The sequence below is a fragment of the Strix aluco genome, chromosome 18 (genome assembly GCF_031877795.1).
Source record: "Strix aluco isolate bStrAlu1 chromosome 18, bStrAlu1.hap1, whole genome shotgun sequence".
NCBI classification, from domain to species: domain Eukaryota; kingdom Metazoa; phylum Chordata; class Aves; order Strigiformes; family Strigidae; genus Strix; species Strix aluco.
In genome coordinates this window covers 11,130,980-11,151,355 of record NC_133948.1, presented here as the reverse complement: position 1 = coordinate 11,151,355, position 20,376 = coordinate 11,130,980, and the positions used below count along the sequence as shown (strand labels likewise).

The 20,376-nt window shown below is 38.5% G+C and overlaps 1 protein-coding gene across 4 annotated transcripts in view; it reads right to left on the bottom strand.

Moving 5' to 3' along the window:
* Nucleotides 1–699: 699 nt before the first annotated feature.
* CABIN1 (calcineurin binding protein 1) overlaps nt 700–20,376 on the bottom strand; it is a 119,943-nt gene continuing 100,266 nt past the window's right edge. For all 4 annotated transcript variants that reach the window (XM_074843730.1, XM_074843732.1, XM_074843731.1 and 1 more), the window contains exons 35-38: nt 15,912–16,203; nt 4,586–4,750; nt 2,592–2,818; nt 700–2,095 (exon numbers count right to left, since the gene is read on the bottom strand). In XM_074843730.1, the coding sequence (XP_074699831.1) occupies nt 1,952–2,095; nt 2,592–2,818; nt 4,586–4,750; nt 15,912–16,203 (828 nt within the window). In that variant the 3' untranslated portion in view covers nt 700–1,951. The remainder of the gene's footprint in view (nt 2,096–2,591; nt 2,819–4,585; nt 4,751–15,911; nt 16,204–20,376) is intronic.

Sequence of the window (20,376 nt, the reverse complement as noted above, 5' to 3'; positions counted from 1 at the left end):
ATTACCAATGACTATACAATATGCTATACATTGCATTTATAACAACTTACACCAAATGAAAGAGCATACACTGAAACCATATTACTATTGTAAATACCCATTTGCTTTTACCATTGTTACCTGATCTTTCCCACATCAGTTGCATCCAGCTCAAGTTACACAAACAGTCGCTAATACACCCAAGATGGACGTGCTCACTTGCTTATAAATTACAGTTTTTTCAAAACAACCCAGATTACGAGAATAAACTTACAATACAAAGTTTGATGCTGCTTCTTTTTTATCCATGGTCATTTGCCATTCTTACATTGAATGAGAGCGATCACTGTAATAGTGAATTAAATGCTAATTTGTACAGTCAAATATTCTATGTGATCCCGTTCACTGTGTGTTTTCTTCCACCTTATGTTGTTCATCAGCATTCAAAGATACACAAATAGGTGAAAAAGAATTCAGCTCACGTCTCAATGGGGCAGTGAACCCCTTGCAGGCAAACTTGGCAACACTGGCTGACCCAGGTTCTGGGTCACACAAGACCAAACCCATCCAGAGAGCTCTGGAAGTCTTCAGAAAAGGAAGAGGCTTCCCCCCACTCCCCTTCCTCCACTACTTTCTTATCCAAGAAATAAACAGAAGGGAGGACTAGTACATTTTCCAGAACCATGGTACCTTGTCCTCTCAGATGAACAGAGACAACAGTACATTTCAACTTTATTAGAAAAAACCCAAAAGTTTATACAAAGCTCTGCATTTTACAGAAAACCACCTCCCCCAAACACAAAGAAATCCGACATTGCAAGCTGTACGCATTTTCTTTTTTCATATACATACATATATATATGTACATACACATATATATATGTGTGTGGGCGCACGCGTGTATATATATAGTGTGTGACATGTACTTTTTTTGCATGGTTTGCATTCATTATTTTACAAAGTCAACATTCAGTAGAAAAAAAAGGATCTTTGTTACCATTATTTTCTCATATAAATAACTGTGAGCAGTCCCTCTGCAGATAGATAAAAAACACCTTTTCGTGTCATTCTGTAAAAAACAGACATTGCTGAAATGGTACTGAAATCTTTCAAGTTTTTTCAATACCACCATAAAAATATCATCTAGCCCCCATTTCAAAATGCTTGTCCAAGGCATTAGAAGAGAAAGGACCGTAAGACATTTCTGGAAAGATCAGTTCTTTAAGCCAACATTCAGGTAGGTAATTTTTGTTGAACCTCGTACATTGGTGTGAAATGAGCACAAACAGGAGGCCAACCTCTCTGTCTGCCTGGAAAAGCTGGTTCTTTGCCTACTGTCACTGAGTCACATTCTAACAAAGCACCCAGCAGTGCCAAGGAGCTGACAGACATTCAGCTCACCCTTCTTGCCCCACAACAAAGCCACAGACTTTCCTGATGCAACTAAAATCTCTACCAGCTCAGCAATTTTTTCCTACTCCATTCACCTTAAAAGTACCTGTTGGACTAATCGTGGCATGGCTACAGACATTAGGTTGTTGAATTACTGGGAGAAAAACTTAACTAGTGGGGAAAATGCAAAAAGACAACTAAAAGGAAGAAAATGATATAGAAAAGAGTTACTGGAGTGACTCCCAAGGCTCTGGTTTGAAGAAGCAGAAACAGCAGAGAGATATGAATTGCAGCTCAAAACATCCTTGCGTTTACTGAAGTTAAAGGTGACAGCGTGGTCCAAATTAATCAACTGCCTGGTAAACAATCATTCTTTCCGTCAAGCACCATGATGGGGAGAATGGCAAAGATTTTGAAGGCAATACAAGTGGTAGTGGTGATAACAAAGGTAATGAAAGTGAAGAACACAATGATGCCAATTAAATGGAGAGTAATGCCAACGAAGATGTTTCAACTGCCAGAGATGCTGGCAACAAGAAGAATGGTTATATGGTTGGTGTTGATGATGGCCAGAATTCATTCATATGTCCATGTAGTCATCATCTTCATCAGTATCACTTTCCAGTGAGGACTCCTGGCTTGAGGTCTCTAAGATTTCCAAAGCTGGCTGACAAAGGCTCTCCTTCTTTACATTCGCTGCAGACTGAGCAGACAAAATAGCAGACTGATCCCAAAAAGAGAGAGAGAGAATATATTGCTAAATAGTCAGGATAAACCCATGGTCACAGGGGTAAAAGCCAACTGGTTGCTATTCCTTCACATTCAATAGCTCTCTTACTTCTATAAAAGATACGGCATCCTAACGTGAAACAACGTAACATTTACCAGTAGGCTTCCCCACAGTTAATATTCTGGTAGCTTCCACTAACCTAAGAATTGCAATGGCTGCACTCACTCTCTCACCCATTTCTGTAATTCTTTCTAATTCCCTCAGAAAAGGGATGAAGACTAGGATAGCTATTTCACCCATGGCCAATATTTCACCAGTCCTTAAAAACTGGCTCCTGCTGAGAACAGCTAGCATCTTCTTCCACTACTTACACTATCTCTGGTTATGAACTGGGGACAGGAACTGTTGCTCCTTTCATACAAGTATTCTATTGAGGGGAGAATTAAGACAAAAACAATAATCTAGAAAATTACTGTTTCCCTTTTATTACCTTTAATTTTTGCTTGGTCTCTTCTGAAATGCTGCCCTTTGGAGAAAGGAGGGTGGGAGTGGGTGGAGTGACAGTGATCTCAGGTGGAAATTTGGTGACAGATGAAGGTATGAAAAGCTTTGGCATGTTGGGCAGAATGCGAGTTTTTACTCGGGTGCCATCTGTCTTGTTCTGCTGACTTCCCAAAGTCTGTGAACTGGAGCTGAGTTCAGGCTTGGAACTGGAGGCTAAACAGAAAATCGTAAGAAAAAACATGTTAGGAAGCTATCTAGGCTTTCAGATGTCAAGGAAGAGGGAACAGTTCATTGTTAGACATATGGCTGGCTCAAAAGGTCTTTCTTCAAGCCTTGCTTTAGGGCTCAGAAACAGAAGAAGGTGCCTCAAGACTCTATAACAACTGGAAACAAGTGACAATTTAAAAAAATGCAGCAGAACCTCAATCTGACCAAGCATGACAACTGGCAGTGTAGCACTGACACATCTAGTTAGAAGGCTACTACAAACACCATTTTCCCACTTGATGTTTCAGATGCAATCGTCTTATCTTCGCATTCTCTAACTGCCTCTCCATTCTGTAATGCAACTAAACCTACTTAGCTTTACTTACGAGTCTTAATTTCCTCCACGATAGTGCTGCCTCTTTAATTATTGAGATAGCAAATCCTCAACAAATTAAGAAAAATATATGGTAACACCCAACAAAATTTCCTCACTATTCTCTTCAAATACTGCCATAAAAACCTCCTTGGTGTGCTCATGCCACTGTCTCCCACACTCATTAGCATCCTTTCCACATATTTCCCAAGTGTCTCAGCTTGTGCTCTTTACAATACAAACTTGCTCAGATAGGGCTCATCTCATGAAGTAAAGAGGGGTCCAGCCCTTCCCTAGGCATTATCACATTGCAAAATAATACATACGCAACAATGATGAGTAGAAGACAATGCTTTCATATTAGAAACTGAGAATCTGTTAAAAAATATTTCTTGATTTCTTATTAATAATTCTGCTTCACATGGAATCAAAACTTTTTTAAAAAAGTTTTATGAATGAAAACACCAGAGTCTGTCTCAGATTGATAATAATGACAGGTGTTCAAATATATTTTTTCAGATTCAGTCTTGTCAAATCCATCTCTTGCAGATTTCTGGAACTGACATGGCCACTTAAACACAGCAAAATAAAATGCCAGCTTCCTGATGCTATCCTGAAAAACAACCAGCAGTAGAACTAACTACTAAGGGATGTAAAATTGAATTGTATGTTCTCAACTGTACACAAGAATGTAAGCACTGTCACAACAGATAAGGCACAGCTTTTCAACAAGGTCAGTGACCCATCTCCACGGGCAGCCAATCATTTCAGAGTAGAGTACCAGAAACGTTGCAGTAATCACAGGATAATCTGCCTCTCACAAACAAGGAAAAATGAGATACCCCAAACGTTAATACCTAGGTTATGCCCACCTGAAATACCAAGTTTCACATTTTTTTCAATTAAAACACCAACTCCTTGGGAAGGGGGCAGGGGAGGGATAGAAAGCATTAACTGATGTAATGCTGGTTTTAACGTTTACTCAGCCTGAGTCAGGTTTTGTGAAAAATTGTTTCCTTCTGCTAAATATTCCAACAGTGTAATCCAAAGTGTTGTCATATTGCCCCATATAAGATTTCAATTAAAAGAAAAATTCCACTTTAAAGGATGCACAAACTACATAGCATGATAGCCTGTACTGGGAGGTTTTTTTATTTGGCTTTGCTGCTGCGGTATTTAGCATGCAAGTCATGCACCAAAAAGAATAACCATTAAGGGACGACAAGGCACTTTCCCAGGAAGCTGGGACATTGCCAGGAATGCCTCTAAACTCTTCAATACTTGACTGGAAGGCAGGCAGAGAAAGTCAGGAATATGAATCACAACTATCCAATCGATCAATCAATCCCTACAGGTAACCACCCATTTTCAGAATTCTTTGCAGCACAGAAAGCTCCTACCTTGTGTACAAACATGTCCTGAATTTGTGCTGGTCACTGATTCCACTTGCCAGCAAACAGGCTCTGGTGATGGTGCAACAGTAGCCATTTTCATCTGCTGACAAAGCCGTGACTCCTGTTGCTGAAATCCAAGCCCCTCCAAAGGCACTTCAAGCTCTTCTTCCTCTTTAGTAATGAAACATAATTCACAGATTAAGAAACATCCTGATCTCTCTCCTAAGCCTCAATCCTTTTGCTGTTTTACCAACTGGTAGAAATTTTTTTAACCCTTGCTATTTCTAAACTGTAACATGACTAAGTGAAATTAAATACTGACAAGCTAAGATGGCAATATCAACTTTTTGATACTTGTTGCCATCAATTAAAACTCTTAAAAAAAAGTAAATGTCATTTAAAAAGCGAAAGAAAAAAATTCTTGTGTATAACATTTTGTTATCTCTGCACATCTGCAAGAAAAACACGTGCAACTGACCATTCTCCTTTGGAGATGTGAGGGTTCAAACACCTGCCATACATGCAGAGCAAAACCCATCACCCTTAATGATGAGCCAGCTGTGATCAATGGGTCCCCTCTGATCTACCACCACAGGTACATGCCACAGTGAAGTGCAGCTTACTGGCAAGTAAGATTAATCACTGTGAACATCCACTAACGGGGACAAATATGTTTTTTACGAAGCCAATACCAAGTTATACTAAATGCCCACTTTTCACTGGTATGTCCACTGTATCTCTATAAATACATTAGTCTAAAATTCCAACCTTCTGCTATTCCAGAACTTGGGATGCTTGTAATTCAGAATCCATGTATGTGTGTGTACAATCTCTTTATTACATACCAGCTGTATCTGCATTTAAATTAATGCAGTGTTAAACCAGTTTTCTTACACACTGAACTGCCTATTGTATGTAACAGGAGTAATTGTCACTGAACTACTGAGAGCTACTGGTGCCCTTTCTGGGAAGGGCAGACTGAAACAGTGGCAAACCTTTCAAGGCTATGGACACACAAACAAGCTCTTATTCCCTGATAAAAATGAAGACATCCTTCAAAAACAAAGGGTTGTCTAGTCTAATTTGAATCATCTTATATTTACACAGGCTAAGGTGTGCAAAGGCAGCTATCACAGACCAGCAGATGCAATGTATATTCACAGTCTAACTTGCTCTAAAATTCTTTATGTGTCCATGCTCTAAATTAATTTTGGATTTTGACAGTGTGATGTCTTAAAAAGGAATATATATTTCAACTTTTCTTCATTGGAAAAATACTCCCACCCCCTCAAGTGTTGAAAACACTTCTCCATCTTCATCAATGTAGATAAGAGCTTGGAATTTACCATGGTAATATTCTCCTCTACAAGAGTTCCCCTTGCAGAAAAAGCTTAAGACAACATTACAGCTTACCAGCTTGGTAAAAGTCAGATCAATACAGTTTAAAAGATGCAACTTTTTTAATGAATTAGATTTTCTAGGGTTCTTGATTAATTTGTACAAAGAAAGGCTTACCAAAGCAGACTGCAAGTTCTTTCATCCACTAATTTTCATTGGTAAAGAACCCAACCCATCATCTAAACTTGTAGCTGATAGCCAATATAAGCCTTAGGATAAATGAGTTTGCTTGTAGAGAATTCTCCAATAGTTCCCAAAAAGGAAAGGTCACACACTACAGCACAAATCACAGGCAGCTTCTGTTCTGTGATGTTCCACTCACTATCAAGCACAAAATGGAAAGGACTAATGCAGAAGAATGTAGTTCTTATTTTCAGCACTCTCTTGCACATTTCTCTATGGATACTTCAAAATACAGCATTGGAAGTAGGAAAGTAATAGTTGCATCTATACATTTATTGTATTAATAGACCAAATCAGCTTAAAACCAAACACAGAATGAAGTACTTAACAACAGGAATCTTCACTAGGAAAATCATAATTCATTGTTTCCCTGTTTAAAAAGCAGAGGATAGCTGAAGGATGGTTTTGTCTATTTGCCTGCCCTTTATACCAGATACACATATGATTTAACCACACGCTGAAAAAGTACAGGAGACTGTACGAAGAAAGATCAGCCCTAACATGGCCTGAAGCCAATATACACATATCCCATTACACTGCTAGAGTCTGATGATAAGCTGTAGTCTAAATCCAGAAGACTCCCACACTGAAATGGCTACAAAACACTTGATTAAAAGATAGGAAGAAACATTACATCAACATTTGAGGAAAAGCAAGATGAAAATGATGATTTCAGAAGATTACCCTACCAGACAGTTAAAAAGTCAACTACTTTTTAACTTACTCCAACACTCCAGAATCACAGTCTTAAGTATCTAGGGTAAGTACTAACAGATCTTTCTTATTCATCTACCAATCAAGAATACAAAACAGTAATTATTTTAGCTGATACAATACTATATACAAATAAACTGCAAATCCTACAGCCTCAACTATACTGCTATCTGAGAACAGTTTTGTATGTACTCAGCTGCTAAATTACATTAGGGACTTATTAGTTCACCATTCAGAATAAGAGCTCTGATTTGCATTATTGTTTAATGACAAAACTCTACCTCTTATGCTGATTATGATCTTTGTTTAATTATAAGATATATCATTGCTTAAGCTGATTTGCTGTGCTTTATTTTAACTAAATTATGCCCCACTGACAAAAGCTCTTTTGAGCAGCCTATTTCTAGGAAGATGCTAAAAGACTGGTCTCAGTCTATGTTCTTTTACGAGCAATCAGCATACTCATATGCATCTCCATCTTCCATATTATATTTGTTTTTGTTAAGTTTTGAAGATCCAGTTTTATAGTGTAGTAAAATTAGATTTATTTTGAATAAAATTATGTGTTAGCCCTTTTCAATGCAGAAGTGAATGGAAATGAAAAGGCAGGAGTCTGGCACACTAAGTGTGTATTTCTATCACTGCACTTCTGGAAACAACACTTGATAATATTCTATTAGGCTGCGTCTTTCAGTACATGAGAAATCAAGAACCACTGTCTGTTAATCAATCCCTTGCTGTCAGAGGTGTTAAATACACAGTGACTGAATTCCATCCCCTGACTGGGTCATACCCTTTATTCTTTTAGGACTGTGCAATTTTATTTTTTTTTTTAATAGTCACTTGAGTGACATTATTTCCAAGTTAAAAATAAAGTTAATGAACAAAGTATTTTTTTAAATTCTTGAAAATGACAAGAATTGGTTGTTTCAGGCATATATATCATAATTTATACTATTTATACTTTAATACAGTGCACAGATATTTATTATATCTTTCATTACAGACGAGAAAGGGCAAAAGAGAGAAGGATAATCAAGAACACACACACAGTTGGATCTCCTATTATTTGGTTAAAACAGATTTCTGAAGAGAATATCTTGATATTTGTCTTGTGGAAGATGCTGTTATAGCCCTGAACATAATGTCCCAGTTTTTCTAATAAAAACTTTCCCCAGGGAGGTAAAGACTCCACTAACTCATGAGCCACAATATTCTGCACAAGTGCAAGAGCACAAGAATACAAGTACTGAACATTCTGAAGGTGTTCAGAAGCTCAGATTTAGTATCAGTTAACAAATCTTTTGGTAATCCCAGTACTTGTACTGTCCTGGCAGGTTTTCAAACATTAGCTCTACAAACACAGTTTAAAATAAAATCAGTTTCTGAAGACGTAATATGCAATAGTTACTTGTCTCCAGGCTGAACATGGGACAGGTACTGTACTCTGGAGATCCATTTACCACTCTCACCTTACGACACAACACAAAAATTAAGCACACAGAAAAAACCCACAGATTTACAGTGCATATGATTATTTATATTGAAAAGTTCACCTCCAATTGAGCTGAATTACAAGTATTTTTTTTTAGCCTTCCCTTTCCCAACAACTGTCTAAATACATATAAAATAGTATACACATAGAAAGAGGCACATCATACCTTTCAACATCTCCCTGCTTTAGTGAGGAAGAAACAAGCTGAAAACAATTCAATGCAACAACCTACTCCAGCTTTCCTCTCCAACCTCTTTCCACTTGTTGCCAGGGTAACCAGTGTTTGCAGATGCCTATAGCGGGCGCCTGGGTTCATGACTTCATCACAGTTAATATTCTCTCTCGGTCTCTCTTTATACATAGAATATATACACTACATACATATATTCACACACTATAAACATATAGATTATACAACTCCAGCAACTGTTTTTATACTGAGACAATTTACTTTGCTATTCAGATGTGTATAAAATGAAAAATAACACTGTCAAAAATATTCACTTGGCAATTTGCAGATGTGGAGAAAGTTTAAAAGCAGTAGTACTGTAACCAGTAAACAGCTGCTCTGGTCTCTCTGCACTGCACTGTACACTTAATCATTTGATTTTGTCATGCTGTCAGGTATAAGAGACATTTAACATTACAGTGTTATAAAACATTTTATGTGGAATTTCAAAAAAGCCTTTAGTCGTGCACTAAACCTATTACACAACAATTGAAAGACAAGCTCAGAAAATGTGACTAGCACCTTGAAAAAAATGTTTTCCAGTTTCTGATGGAAGCAGTTTGAAGTATTATAACACAGATATGTTAAAGAATACAAGCAACTTACAGTGCATGCACAAAACATCATTTCATTACAGGAAAAAGGAAGGAGCTGAGCTTTGAACTCCAGGACAGAATACTAACATGATTTCAAAAGCAAATGCTTGGAGAAATGAACAGACAACAGCTTCAAGTGCTTAAATAAAGCACTTGCACCACTTGCCTTCATCCCTCTGCAACACAACTTCCCCAGCAGTTCTGTGTGTCGAGACAAAAAGCCTGAAAATACACTACTATGGTTTAGCAAATCTGTATTACCTTGCCTCCCAACCACTTCAAAAGAGTAAGGGATTGAATTCAGTATGCCTACAGACACTAGGAAATACTTATTTTACTAGTCCCAGTAACAACTGGTTTACTTTGTATTTTAATGGCCACCCACAGCACATGCAATTGTTCACAGAACTGACTGTTACTCATTCAGCATAGAAGGTAGATACTATTTTTTTTTCACAGTGATGGAAACGGGTCTGATTCTTTTCTCCCTGACACAGTGGAGTAAATACCTTACCACATTTCCAAAGAATAATGCTAATGTGAAAACAATTAATTTTCTGTATTCCACCCGCCTCACCCTCCAGTGTGCTGGGAATTAATACAGCTTTTTTCCCCATACAGCAGTTGCAAAGGCCATGGAAAGCTTGAATTTGAAGGAGCTCAGAGTTTCCTCATACACTGTGCTACTAAGTCAATGGAAAGACTGCACTGGAACACAGGTTGGTTCAGCTCAACAGAGTCTGGTTAAGGATGCTGACCTACAGAAATAATGGGGGCATCAGCCCTCGAACTGTATGTGCCATGAGGTACTACACCACAGCAGGCAGTGGGACTACTCAGCTCATCACAGGATGCGGTAGGTATACTTGGTAGCCTTCCCTTACACATTTTCTTTCTCTAAATTCATTCCAAATATTCTGCCATTAAATTTATTTCTAAAAAACCACTACCAAGTCATAGCTGTAGAAAAAAAGTATTTTACTTGAAATGCCAAATTCAGGAAATTACATTCAAAGCTGACACACAAAGCCATGTGTTAAAAATTAAGCGTCAGAGTAATTTTGGAGGCGAAAAGCTGCAGAACACTTCTATTGCCCCCTGAAATGAAAGAAATTCAAGCAGTCTGGTGAACAGAAGTTCACACTGTAATAGCATGGCATACTGCTATATTTATCGCTAGGGTCCTGAACAGAGAGTCTACTGTACAATTATATGAGACATACCCCAAAATGCTTCCTAACGCCAAGGTCAGCTGTCACTGAACAACATTAATGTGATTAAAACTTAAAACAGGTGGCTGCTCTTAAAGAGCTCCCTGGAAATAGTCCCCGGCCCACACTCATTCCCAAGCTACCAGGTCCCTGTAACAGCCACGCCGGGGCCAGTCTAAGAGCAGAGAGAGCGGATTCCGTGTCCAGAAACATCTCCTGTCACTAACAAGTTTTCTAGAGGTGCAGAGAGCTGGCGTGCACATCGGGAAAGAAAAGCCCTGAAGTTCAATACTGACATTCTCTCTCTCTCTTTAAAACAAAGCAAAACTTCAATTAAAAGAAAAAAGTATGGGCCTAGATGAAAGACAACGGTTAGATATTCAACTACATGAACTTTCAAATGGCATTATAAAAATACAGCTAATTGATATCTGTTAAAACATCCAACTCGGCAAGCACACATCATTTGGAGAGCATCACACAGTAGCACCCATGGATAGTAAGTCACCCATTTGTGGTCTACTGCTTCAGAATTTTATGCACTAGTTATCTAATGAAACACGTAAGACCTTTCCTTCTCTGCCAGTATTTCATCCTTCTTTAGTCTGACAGCCAGCTAAGCACAATGCAAATGAGCAAAAGCAGCTGTTAGAAAAAATCTCTTAAAATATAATGACACCCCACAATTTTCTAAGAACTTTGTAAGTAACGTAACACCTGTGCAGTAGGCTTACAACTAGATCTCTCTTTAGTCTTCATTTGTGCAGGAATATATGTAAATTTTATGCTGCTGGCAGTAATCTAAAACTAGTGAAACTGAAACATATTGTAACAATATAGCATCATTACCATGTTCTTCTACAAAAGGTCTCCAGAAAATGTGTTCCATTAGTGTAAGATATTCATAGCCCAGTGACTCCCTGGGATTTTCAGGGGGATCCAAGTGTGCACAGGGCTAGAGAGCCTCTTGGACCACAGACCTGCCCAGACTGCACTAAACCCCTGGCTACACACCATCACCTCACAGGGCACAGTTGGGAAGCTGCTGCTCCTGTCCTATTTGTTCTTACTGATCTAACATGGGTACATAAAAACAATGACAGATTTAATTTCAAAGGATTTTCTGCACACTGTTGCATTGAATAAATAAAACTTAAGATATATGAAGGGTAAAGATCAGAAACAGACATTAAGTGTACCGAAAAACTCTTCTGGAATGAATCTGTTGCGATAACAAAGCAAATGAGCGTACTTCCAAAGGGAAGAGGAAAAGACAGGACTGACTGGAATTGTCTGAGCACTGAGCAAAAAGGAATTAAAAAGTCATTCACAAACAGGAAACCCCCTGCCGACATTCAGCAGTGAAGTTGTTTTCAGAGTGCACCCATTGTGAAAAAGAAAAAGCTTCATGAAAAGCAAGGATCAGACAAGGGGAAGGCAGAATACGAAGCCAAGGAGGCTGAAGCAGCAAGAGATCAGAAAGAGCAAATGCAGAGCTAGCTGAAGGCAGCCTGGCAGACTTCTATTAGTGACTTTGCAGTCACTAACAGGTGGATAGGAGCTTCTACCCTAGGATGGTACAAAAGGCATAGGGTTATAAGTATTTAAAGAAGAGTTTTCAAAGCCTTGGAGGAACTCAGCCTTGGGAACTGAGGAAGACAGCTGCCAAAAAACACAGTAAGTCAATGTGGGAAATGAAGGAGAAAGTAATGAAAGTTGCCTACAAGTGACACAAGAAAACAGAGTAGAAGAACACATGCATTTAAACGAGAACCCTCATACCAGGTAACTGCAAAATGAAGGTGGCTTACATGAGGCCACAGGTCTTTGGCCAGTCTTTTTCTGTGTTTCAGCTTTTTTTGAGCCATCTGTTGAGAAGAACTCTGTGCTCTAAAGCATGATTTTTAATTCAGCAGAAAATTGCAATTAAGAAGGTTGAATGTTACTACTTCCAGTTGTCTAAAAAGTACCTGAAGGTTTGAATTGAAATCCATAGTTAAAATAAGGCATAGCCAACAGGGCTAAATACTTCAGGCACTTTGTGTAAGCAGAAAGTTTTCAGAACATCAAATTACAGGCTCTTAAAAATCAGTGTTTTGTCTTTAGAAATTTCTGACAAGCAAGATCAGAAGACACTGATATCAGTACATGGCTAAACTCAACTAGGGATGGCAATCTACAATCTCCATTATTTCACTCACAAACAGGGATTGTGGGTGTCCACTGATGCCTGGATATCTAGAAACTGTGAGGAATCAAGGTGAACCCTTGTGCCATGCACTGATTTAATATGAAGACAGATCCTGTCAATGCAAAATTAGAGAGTTGACATTGTTTGCAGTATTTCCCTGTCCCTCATGTAAACTGCCTCAGTCTTCTGAGAACTCAGTGTCAACCTAAGGTCACATATCAGATGTTTTGCCTAGATAACGAACATTTGAAATTATAGCAGGATATTCACACGGCTTATGGAGTGCAACTTCCCTGCACAATTCAGAAGGAATTGTCTTCCTTAGCTCTGAATTTCAAAGTTTGGACAACTACATCATGACCTTGTTTTGATGTGGAAATGCTTAGGCCTTAAATGAACAAAAATTTAAGGGTAGGGGTGGGGGTGGGTGGGTGTTACTCTTCTACTCTGATTTTATATTCCCATTTGGCTTTAAGCAAAACACGTAACTTTAAAAAAATTCCAAGTGTAAAAACCTTCTCTTGGTATCAAAACTCAGATGTGAACATTTTCCTGTTCATTCCTCATAAGAATCATTATTAAAATATGAATAGTGAAAAAGAAGAAAATGTTAAGATTCTTCAACAATTTAGAACAGTATAATACCGGAACAGTGTGACAGGCTGGAGAAGGTTTATCTTAACTGCCCTGTTTTAGTTTTCTCAGAGAAAATTTTAGGCTGAGTCACAAAGGCTAATAGTCCAATGTGCATTTATGCCTAAACATAGGAAGCTCTTGTGCTGAAACTACCACTATCATCACTTTGCTGCTGGACTTCATTACGCTGTATTCTGTACCAGTTAGTCATGTACTAGACAAAATCTCACTAAAATATTTACATAAGAAATGAGTGGCATAGCATCAACATTGCTTGGAAAGCTGTTCCTTTTTCTGGGTGAAGTCACAGAAAATGATAGCAGCTAATATTGTCTGATGTGGAATACTTTCACAAGAACAAACAGATACAGGAGGAGGTGACAAGAGACAAAGAAGATGACAACAGATTAAAAATGGGAGGAGTTTCTACAGAAACAGAGCTAATAGAAGGCAGATTAAAAAGGGTTGTAACAGAATTATAAATAATTCTTTTTAGAGGAGGTGGATGCAGAGGTAGGAGAATTAAAAATAAAGGACACAGCAGTAATTGGTGTCTTTCTCAGCTAGAGAAATGACCTGTCAGATAGGTCTGAGAGCCAGAAAGCCAGATACAACGCATGCATTCAGCACTGGAATGAGAGCTCTGCACAGAGAACCTCTTGATCTTCAGACACAGTTTCAGGGGTGTAGTTCTGGCAGCTAACCCCTCCACGTCCCTCAACCAAGACGATGTATAGAAAGCATGAAAGAAGAAAGAACAATATGTAACTTTACAACCCTAACAAAGCCTGGGAAGTCAAAAGATTAAAATAAACGTTCCAATCGCTGCAATGTGGCTTGGGAAATTGCAGAGAGGAAAGCATGTCAGCAATGCTTGTGAGTTTTGTTTGAAAACCAAAAGAACGCGTGAGTTCTTATCTGCATTGTCATTCCTACCAGTCTCCTTAGTAAGTGTACAGCAGCTTCACAGAGGATTCATTTTTTTTCTCCTCTGTTATCTAGGCACAAACCTGGATTACTCCCTGTTGAACAAGCCTCCCAAGATATCTTACGACAGCATGCAACTCCATTCTTTAGCTTCATAAGGACAGTAACAAACGTGGTTTACACATTGACTAATCCATTCCTTCCCTTATCACTCCCCTTTCCTTTCTTCCCCTCTTAAGACAATCTCTCTCTGGATTTCTGAAAAAGGAAAATTATATTATTATAATGCAACTGATAATATTGGATGTTAAATTTCAGTTTTGTCCTGTACTTAGAGATTAGCAAAGTGGGAAAACTGATTTCTCTCTAATTTGCTCTTTGTTGCTCACGAATTCAGAATACTACATGCATTCAGATGCCAAGGCTGATTACATATGGAAAGAAATAAAATACCATAAGTATACAGACAAAAATTTCAGGAAGTCACAATACCAGATTAACAAAACATCCAGACTAGATCACACTCTATCCATTATTAATTAACATTATATGCACCATTAAGTCTTACAAATCTGAGCACTATTTCCACTGTATCCTCATCTGTCACTTTCCACAATACCTGTTATGTATATGGTTCATTCATAACTTTATCTAGGCTCATATGAATTTGTCTATGGCATTTGGTGAGTAGTGTTAGGGCCCAAGCTTGTGAACAGATGGAGCGAGCACAAGCAGCAGCAGATGCTTTTTCAGACAGTGTTCCTGCTAAGGTTGCAAGAAAGTACAGGCTATGGCAGGTGCTCTGCCACCTTAACATGCACAGTGTCCCACAGATAAGCACAATCATCTCTTTTGGGCACCCAAGGCAAGTCTGAAATTGGGTTTAATCCTACTTCATTCCCCAAAGTGGATCAGTACTGCCTTTGCACAGTGATTTTGACTACTGCTAACAAGCCAGCCTGCCATGACAGCAGTAAAGACAGTATTCTCATATAATTCGTTCCTCATCTAGACAAACCGTATAGGACCAGGTACATAACACAGTCCAAAACAAACCACATGATCGTGCTATAGCACATGTTTCTTCAATTCTCTTCTGTACTCTAACATTGCACATAAACATACTAGGGCTATAAATAATGTATTCCCAACATTCCAGTCCCGCCAGATGCTTCTTTTCTCAAATGTGAAAAGTAATAGTCATGATACACTAACTTAATGAACCATGTAGAAGCTTGGAATTTTCAGTGTTATGTATCTCCACACACATATACAGGGCAGTGATATCTATGCATCTAATTATGTTAATCAGGCACTTGTAAGTCAGATGTAGGCTGTCCACCAGTTTATTTCAATTATAATTACTTCTAATTTTTTTAAAGATTTAAGGTATTTTAAAGAACTAGATCTTCACCTCTCTGAAGAGACTAAAACAAATGGTTGGGCTTTTTTATGCTACTAGAGACTTAAATTCTCTATTTAAAACTATTTTTAGGCTGCTATTCCATGATTTCACATGCAAGCTACATAGACAATGACCATTCTTTTAATTTAGCCTAGTAATTAAAATAAGTATTAATTACTTAGATGTGCCCAATTCAGGACCAAGACAAAAATCTCTGTTTGTGTAGCCTTTTAAATGTGGTCTAGTGATCAGAAAATGGGACAGAATCAGAACTCAGGCACCGACTCACCACATGGCCTTGACAAACTGATTAGAGAGGGCCAAACCGTTGTCTCCCTGAGACTTACCACGTGTGAGATCACTCATGCTGGGAGCAGTCTCAGCATTTTGACTCCGGAGGTGCTCAGTGTCTCTGTGTGACTCCTGGGATGGAGGTACTGAAGACGCTGAGGAGGAGGAGGATGAAGAGGAAGAGGCTGGTTTGGATTTGGAATGCAGATCATTCAGTCTCAGGAGATTTTCAGGAGTCACAGTGTCTGGATTCACCGGGGTAGGATGCAGTGTGGCTGGTGTTACTGGGAAGAAGCTCTCTCTGTTGTCCTTTGTATGCTTTGGAGTTGTGGGTGCTTCTCCTGTGGACTACATGAAACAAAAAAGGGCAGGCAGAGATAGTGAGAAAAATACATGCAAGTAATTCTGCATAAGCTACCTGCTTCAGTGACAACTGCAAGCAATACAACTTTTTGTAGACAGAAAACACTCTCTCTAAAGTGAATATAAAACCAATCACTATTATAAATAAACATTTCTCCTTGAACATTTATTCAATTCACATTTACAATGCTTTAATAAATCCATCACATCATAACATACTTTCCTGAACCGTTACTCAGCATGAATTACAAACTCCTATGAACAGATTTCTTTCATTTAAAAATGTTGACAAACCCTTGACCTGAACAAACAGATCTGCAGTGCTTTAAGAGTATTTGCAAATTATTAAAAGAAATTATTCTTAGTGAATGATGTGAGAAGAAATGGAGAAAGCAGAAAAATGTTTTGTTTGCAAAGTGATCAGCCAAACTCCAAATCGTAAATTCCCAATAACTGCAGAACTGAGTAACACTGGTGTCCCGTTGCCTTTGCAGAAGTAACAGTGGCACCAAGAGTGATGCCCTCCTCCAAAGCCAGAGCTAAGAATTTAACGCAGTGTCATTGATTATATAGATATAAGGTAGAGCGTGACACAAATTCACCAAAGAAGGGAACAAAAGTACCCATAAAACGAGTATCTCCTCTGTAATTTTTATCAGTAATCAAACAAAGTATTCTTGCCTGTGAGGCTACAGAATGCATTTATTTCATGCTCTTTACAATCTTAATTTAATGGAGACTTATTGGACTGTAAAAGATACAGTTGAATGGAACCTTTGTTTAATGGTCTGTCTCATACCCCTACCATGAAGAAAAACTCATTTTAACCATGGTGATAAGAGTATGAGTGTTTACAGAATTCTGCTGTCAAATGTAAAATCAAATTGGGCCCTAATGTCCTCGATGACCAAAGATTTATTAAAATACCAGAAGAGTCAGCGGAATTTCACTGAGAGAACAGAGTAAATTTCAGCTGGAGAAAATACGTATTTAAAATTCAAAAGGCGGAAAGCACACAATCACATTTTTTTAAAAATAATTGGTGGAATGTATTTTTGAAGTTCCTGAATTTGATTAATCAAGCTCTAAAGAGCATATGATTAAAACCTGCCAAATAAAATATAGCAGCTATATTCACAACAATTACCTTATTGGATCAGAAAAGGTCTATTCTACCTCTGAAACCAGCAAGTTTCTGATGTTTAAAGCATCAGTTCTAGAACTAAAGGTCTCAAGACGCACAAATGGGATCACACAAACCTGAGGGAAATTAAACTGCAGAAGAAAGCATTAAGCCAGAAGTGAGATCAGTAGAGGAAATGGTTTCAGCTGTGATTTAGAGGGAAAACCCTTCACACCCATGCACTTCATTAACTTACATAATACATTATGTAGAACCTCACATTTCTGTGCTTGTATTATAGCCAAAATTTTTTCAGCAGAAATACATGAAGGTACTACTAGTTAGGTACACAGTTGTTAAAAATATATCTGCATCTCAAACTGTATTTCTATAAAAATGCACAGCTATTTCCAGAAACAGAGAGAGGACGTTTGGAAAGTAACTCAGCAATATTTGGACGGTACTCAGAAGAAAAATTAGCGAGAGGAGTACAACATCATGGAGTAATTCCTGCTGGAAGGGACCTCTGGAGGTCTCTAGTCCAACTTCCTGCTCAAAGCAGAGCTGACTTCAAAGTTAGATCAGCTTACTGAGGGCCTGTGTCGAGCCCAGTTCCAAATATCGCCAACGATGGAGATTCCACCACCAACCCGGGCCCCTGTTCTAGTGCTTTACCAACTTCACAGTGAACATTTTTTTCCTATCACTTCATCCAAATTTCTCTTTGCTGCAGCTTTAAATGGTGCCTCTCATCAGGTTCCTGCCCCTCTGCTGAAGATAGTAATTCCATATCTCCACCCTCCATTAGTCTTCTCTCCAGGATGAGGCAACCCAGCTCTCTATGACTTCATTGCCATAAGGGCACACCACTGATCTGTGTTCAACTTGTCCAGGGCTTCAAATCTTTTTTTGGCAGAGCTGTTCCCCAGCCAGTTATGTTGCACAGGGGGCGTTCTACCCCAGGTGCAGGACTCTGAATTTCTCTTTGTCAAACATTCAAGGTAGTTCCTGTCAATGCAATATTCCAGTCTACTGAAGTTCCTTTGAAAAGTAGGTAGCCCTGCTCTCTAGCATACTGACCATGCCCTCCAAGTTGGTGTCACTCAAACTCACTAAGGGTTCACTCCATCCCATCATCCAAGGCATCAGAGAGGATGATGCCCCGGTATAAGTCTGAGGAATGCCACTGGAAACTGGTTGCCAGGTAGAATTCCAGTGGTTGGCCAACACGCATGTAACTAGGCAATGGAGGCAGTGACAATCATTGAAAAGAGAAAGGCCATCCTGTAAGTTGTAGATGATCAAGCACATAGAAAAGATTGACACTGAAACAACCCTCATCGGTATACACAGATGGAACCAAATTAATATTTAATTTCTCTCAAAATGAAGATATTGTATCAGGGACAAGAAAAATAAATCAGTTTTTATTTTGAATTGGTTCCTCCAGAGGAAGTTGTGGTTTGGGTAAGGTTAGTTTGCATAGAATCAACCTGGCTCACAGGGAGTAACATTTTATTTGCACGAAAGAATAAAGCTGAAACTAACATGATGTTTCTGCCTCAGTAAAATCATGACTAAAAGTTCTAATGTGTAATCAAAAAGTGCAGCCTTATACCAAAGAAAGGCAACCTTAAAGGGAACCTTCCAGATGTGACCTGGTGAGGAGTCATCTAAGGCTTCTGTAAATAGACAGGTTCTTTTCAACCCAATGAAAGAGACCTTGAAAGAAGAAAAAAAACCCCAAACCCCTCTCAATGACTTTCTTTTCTCAAAAGCGGGTGTGGGAGTAGAAGAAAAAGGAGAAAGCTGTCTTTAAAATAGAAGTCAAGGCATTAAAAAACCCCCACCCATGGCTACTGTGTATTCTGCAACTCAAGAGGCCCTAAGGGATTTTACCCTGCTTCGTATGTTTTGCTGGACCCAGAAACTGAAGACCACCCAAAAGCTGTAAGCAGAAAGCTAAGACAAGCACCACAGTGAGCTGCATGTTCTTTTCTTTAAGAGATTTTGGTTTTAATGTAGGGGCAGTAACTCCTAGCACCTCTGATCAGCAAGTGATGCTACTCACAAAACCCAGGTAGGGGCAATGTCACTAACTATACTACTCCAAACTTACAGGGGCACATTTCATCGTCCTGCAGGCGATTGCCTCCAGGAAAACACAAGACTCTGTAACACTTCATCTGAGAAATAAACCCAAAAAAATTCATTACAGGGAGTCTTGGATTTGCCACAAGCACTTTATATTTATCTATGTCTACTGCTATACTAGCAGTAAGACACACTAAAGATTATTTTCCACAAATATACATTAGGAAACTGAGAAGCAGTGACAATCCTTTACCAGTGTTTTATGTGGTTTCTCATTAGTAGATTTTTTTTTTTAGTTTTTACTTTGTTGTGGCTCTAAGTCAAAACTACAGAAATTCTCCTTCCCCCTCTCCAGTCGACCTCACCATACTGAGCATCTCTGTTACCACCACTGCATTTGAAATACAGTAGCTTTATTATGAAGTGGCTTTAGTCATCAAGAGAAAAGGAATCTTTTCTTACATTGATGAGGACGCTACTTACAGAACAAGTGCATATTACTGAAATAAGATGAAAACTCTTATCTGCTTTCTTCCTATCTTTCATTGTAATTACAGGTTCATCTAGTCAAGATTGGACTTCCTTCCATTTTTTTAAAAACAAGATGAGGTACTGAAGAGAAGCGTACGCAGTACTACTTTTGCCTTGACTACTATACCATCGAAGTGGATAGAAGAATCATTTAAGGGTTATTAATATCGAAATGACATGTCATAGATGGTGAGAAAAACAGACCATTACTTCCATAAATATCCACTATCTTACCTGCTCTTCTTTAAAATACTTAGCAAAAATGTTCTTTGTTATGAAGTCTATATAAAGCTGAAATTTAAATGAGTAAGTAGCATATTCCTCTTTTCAAAGAGTTCATTCAGCTTCACAGAGGCTTTGGACAAACCCTTCCCGCGTTGAAAGCTAACATAAAAAAAGTAAAGAAAATG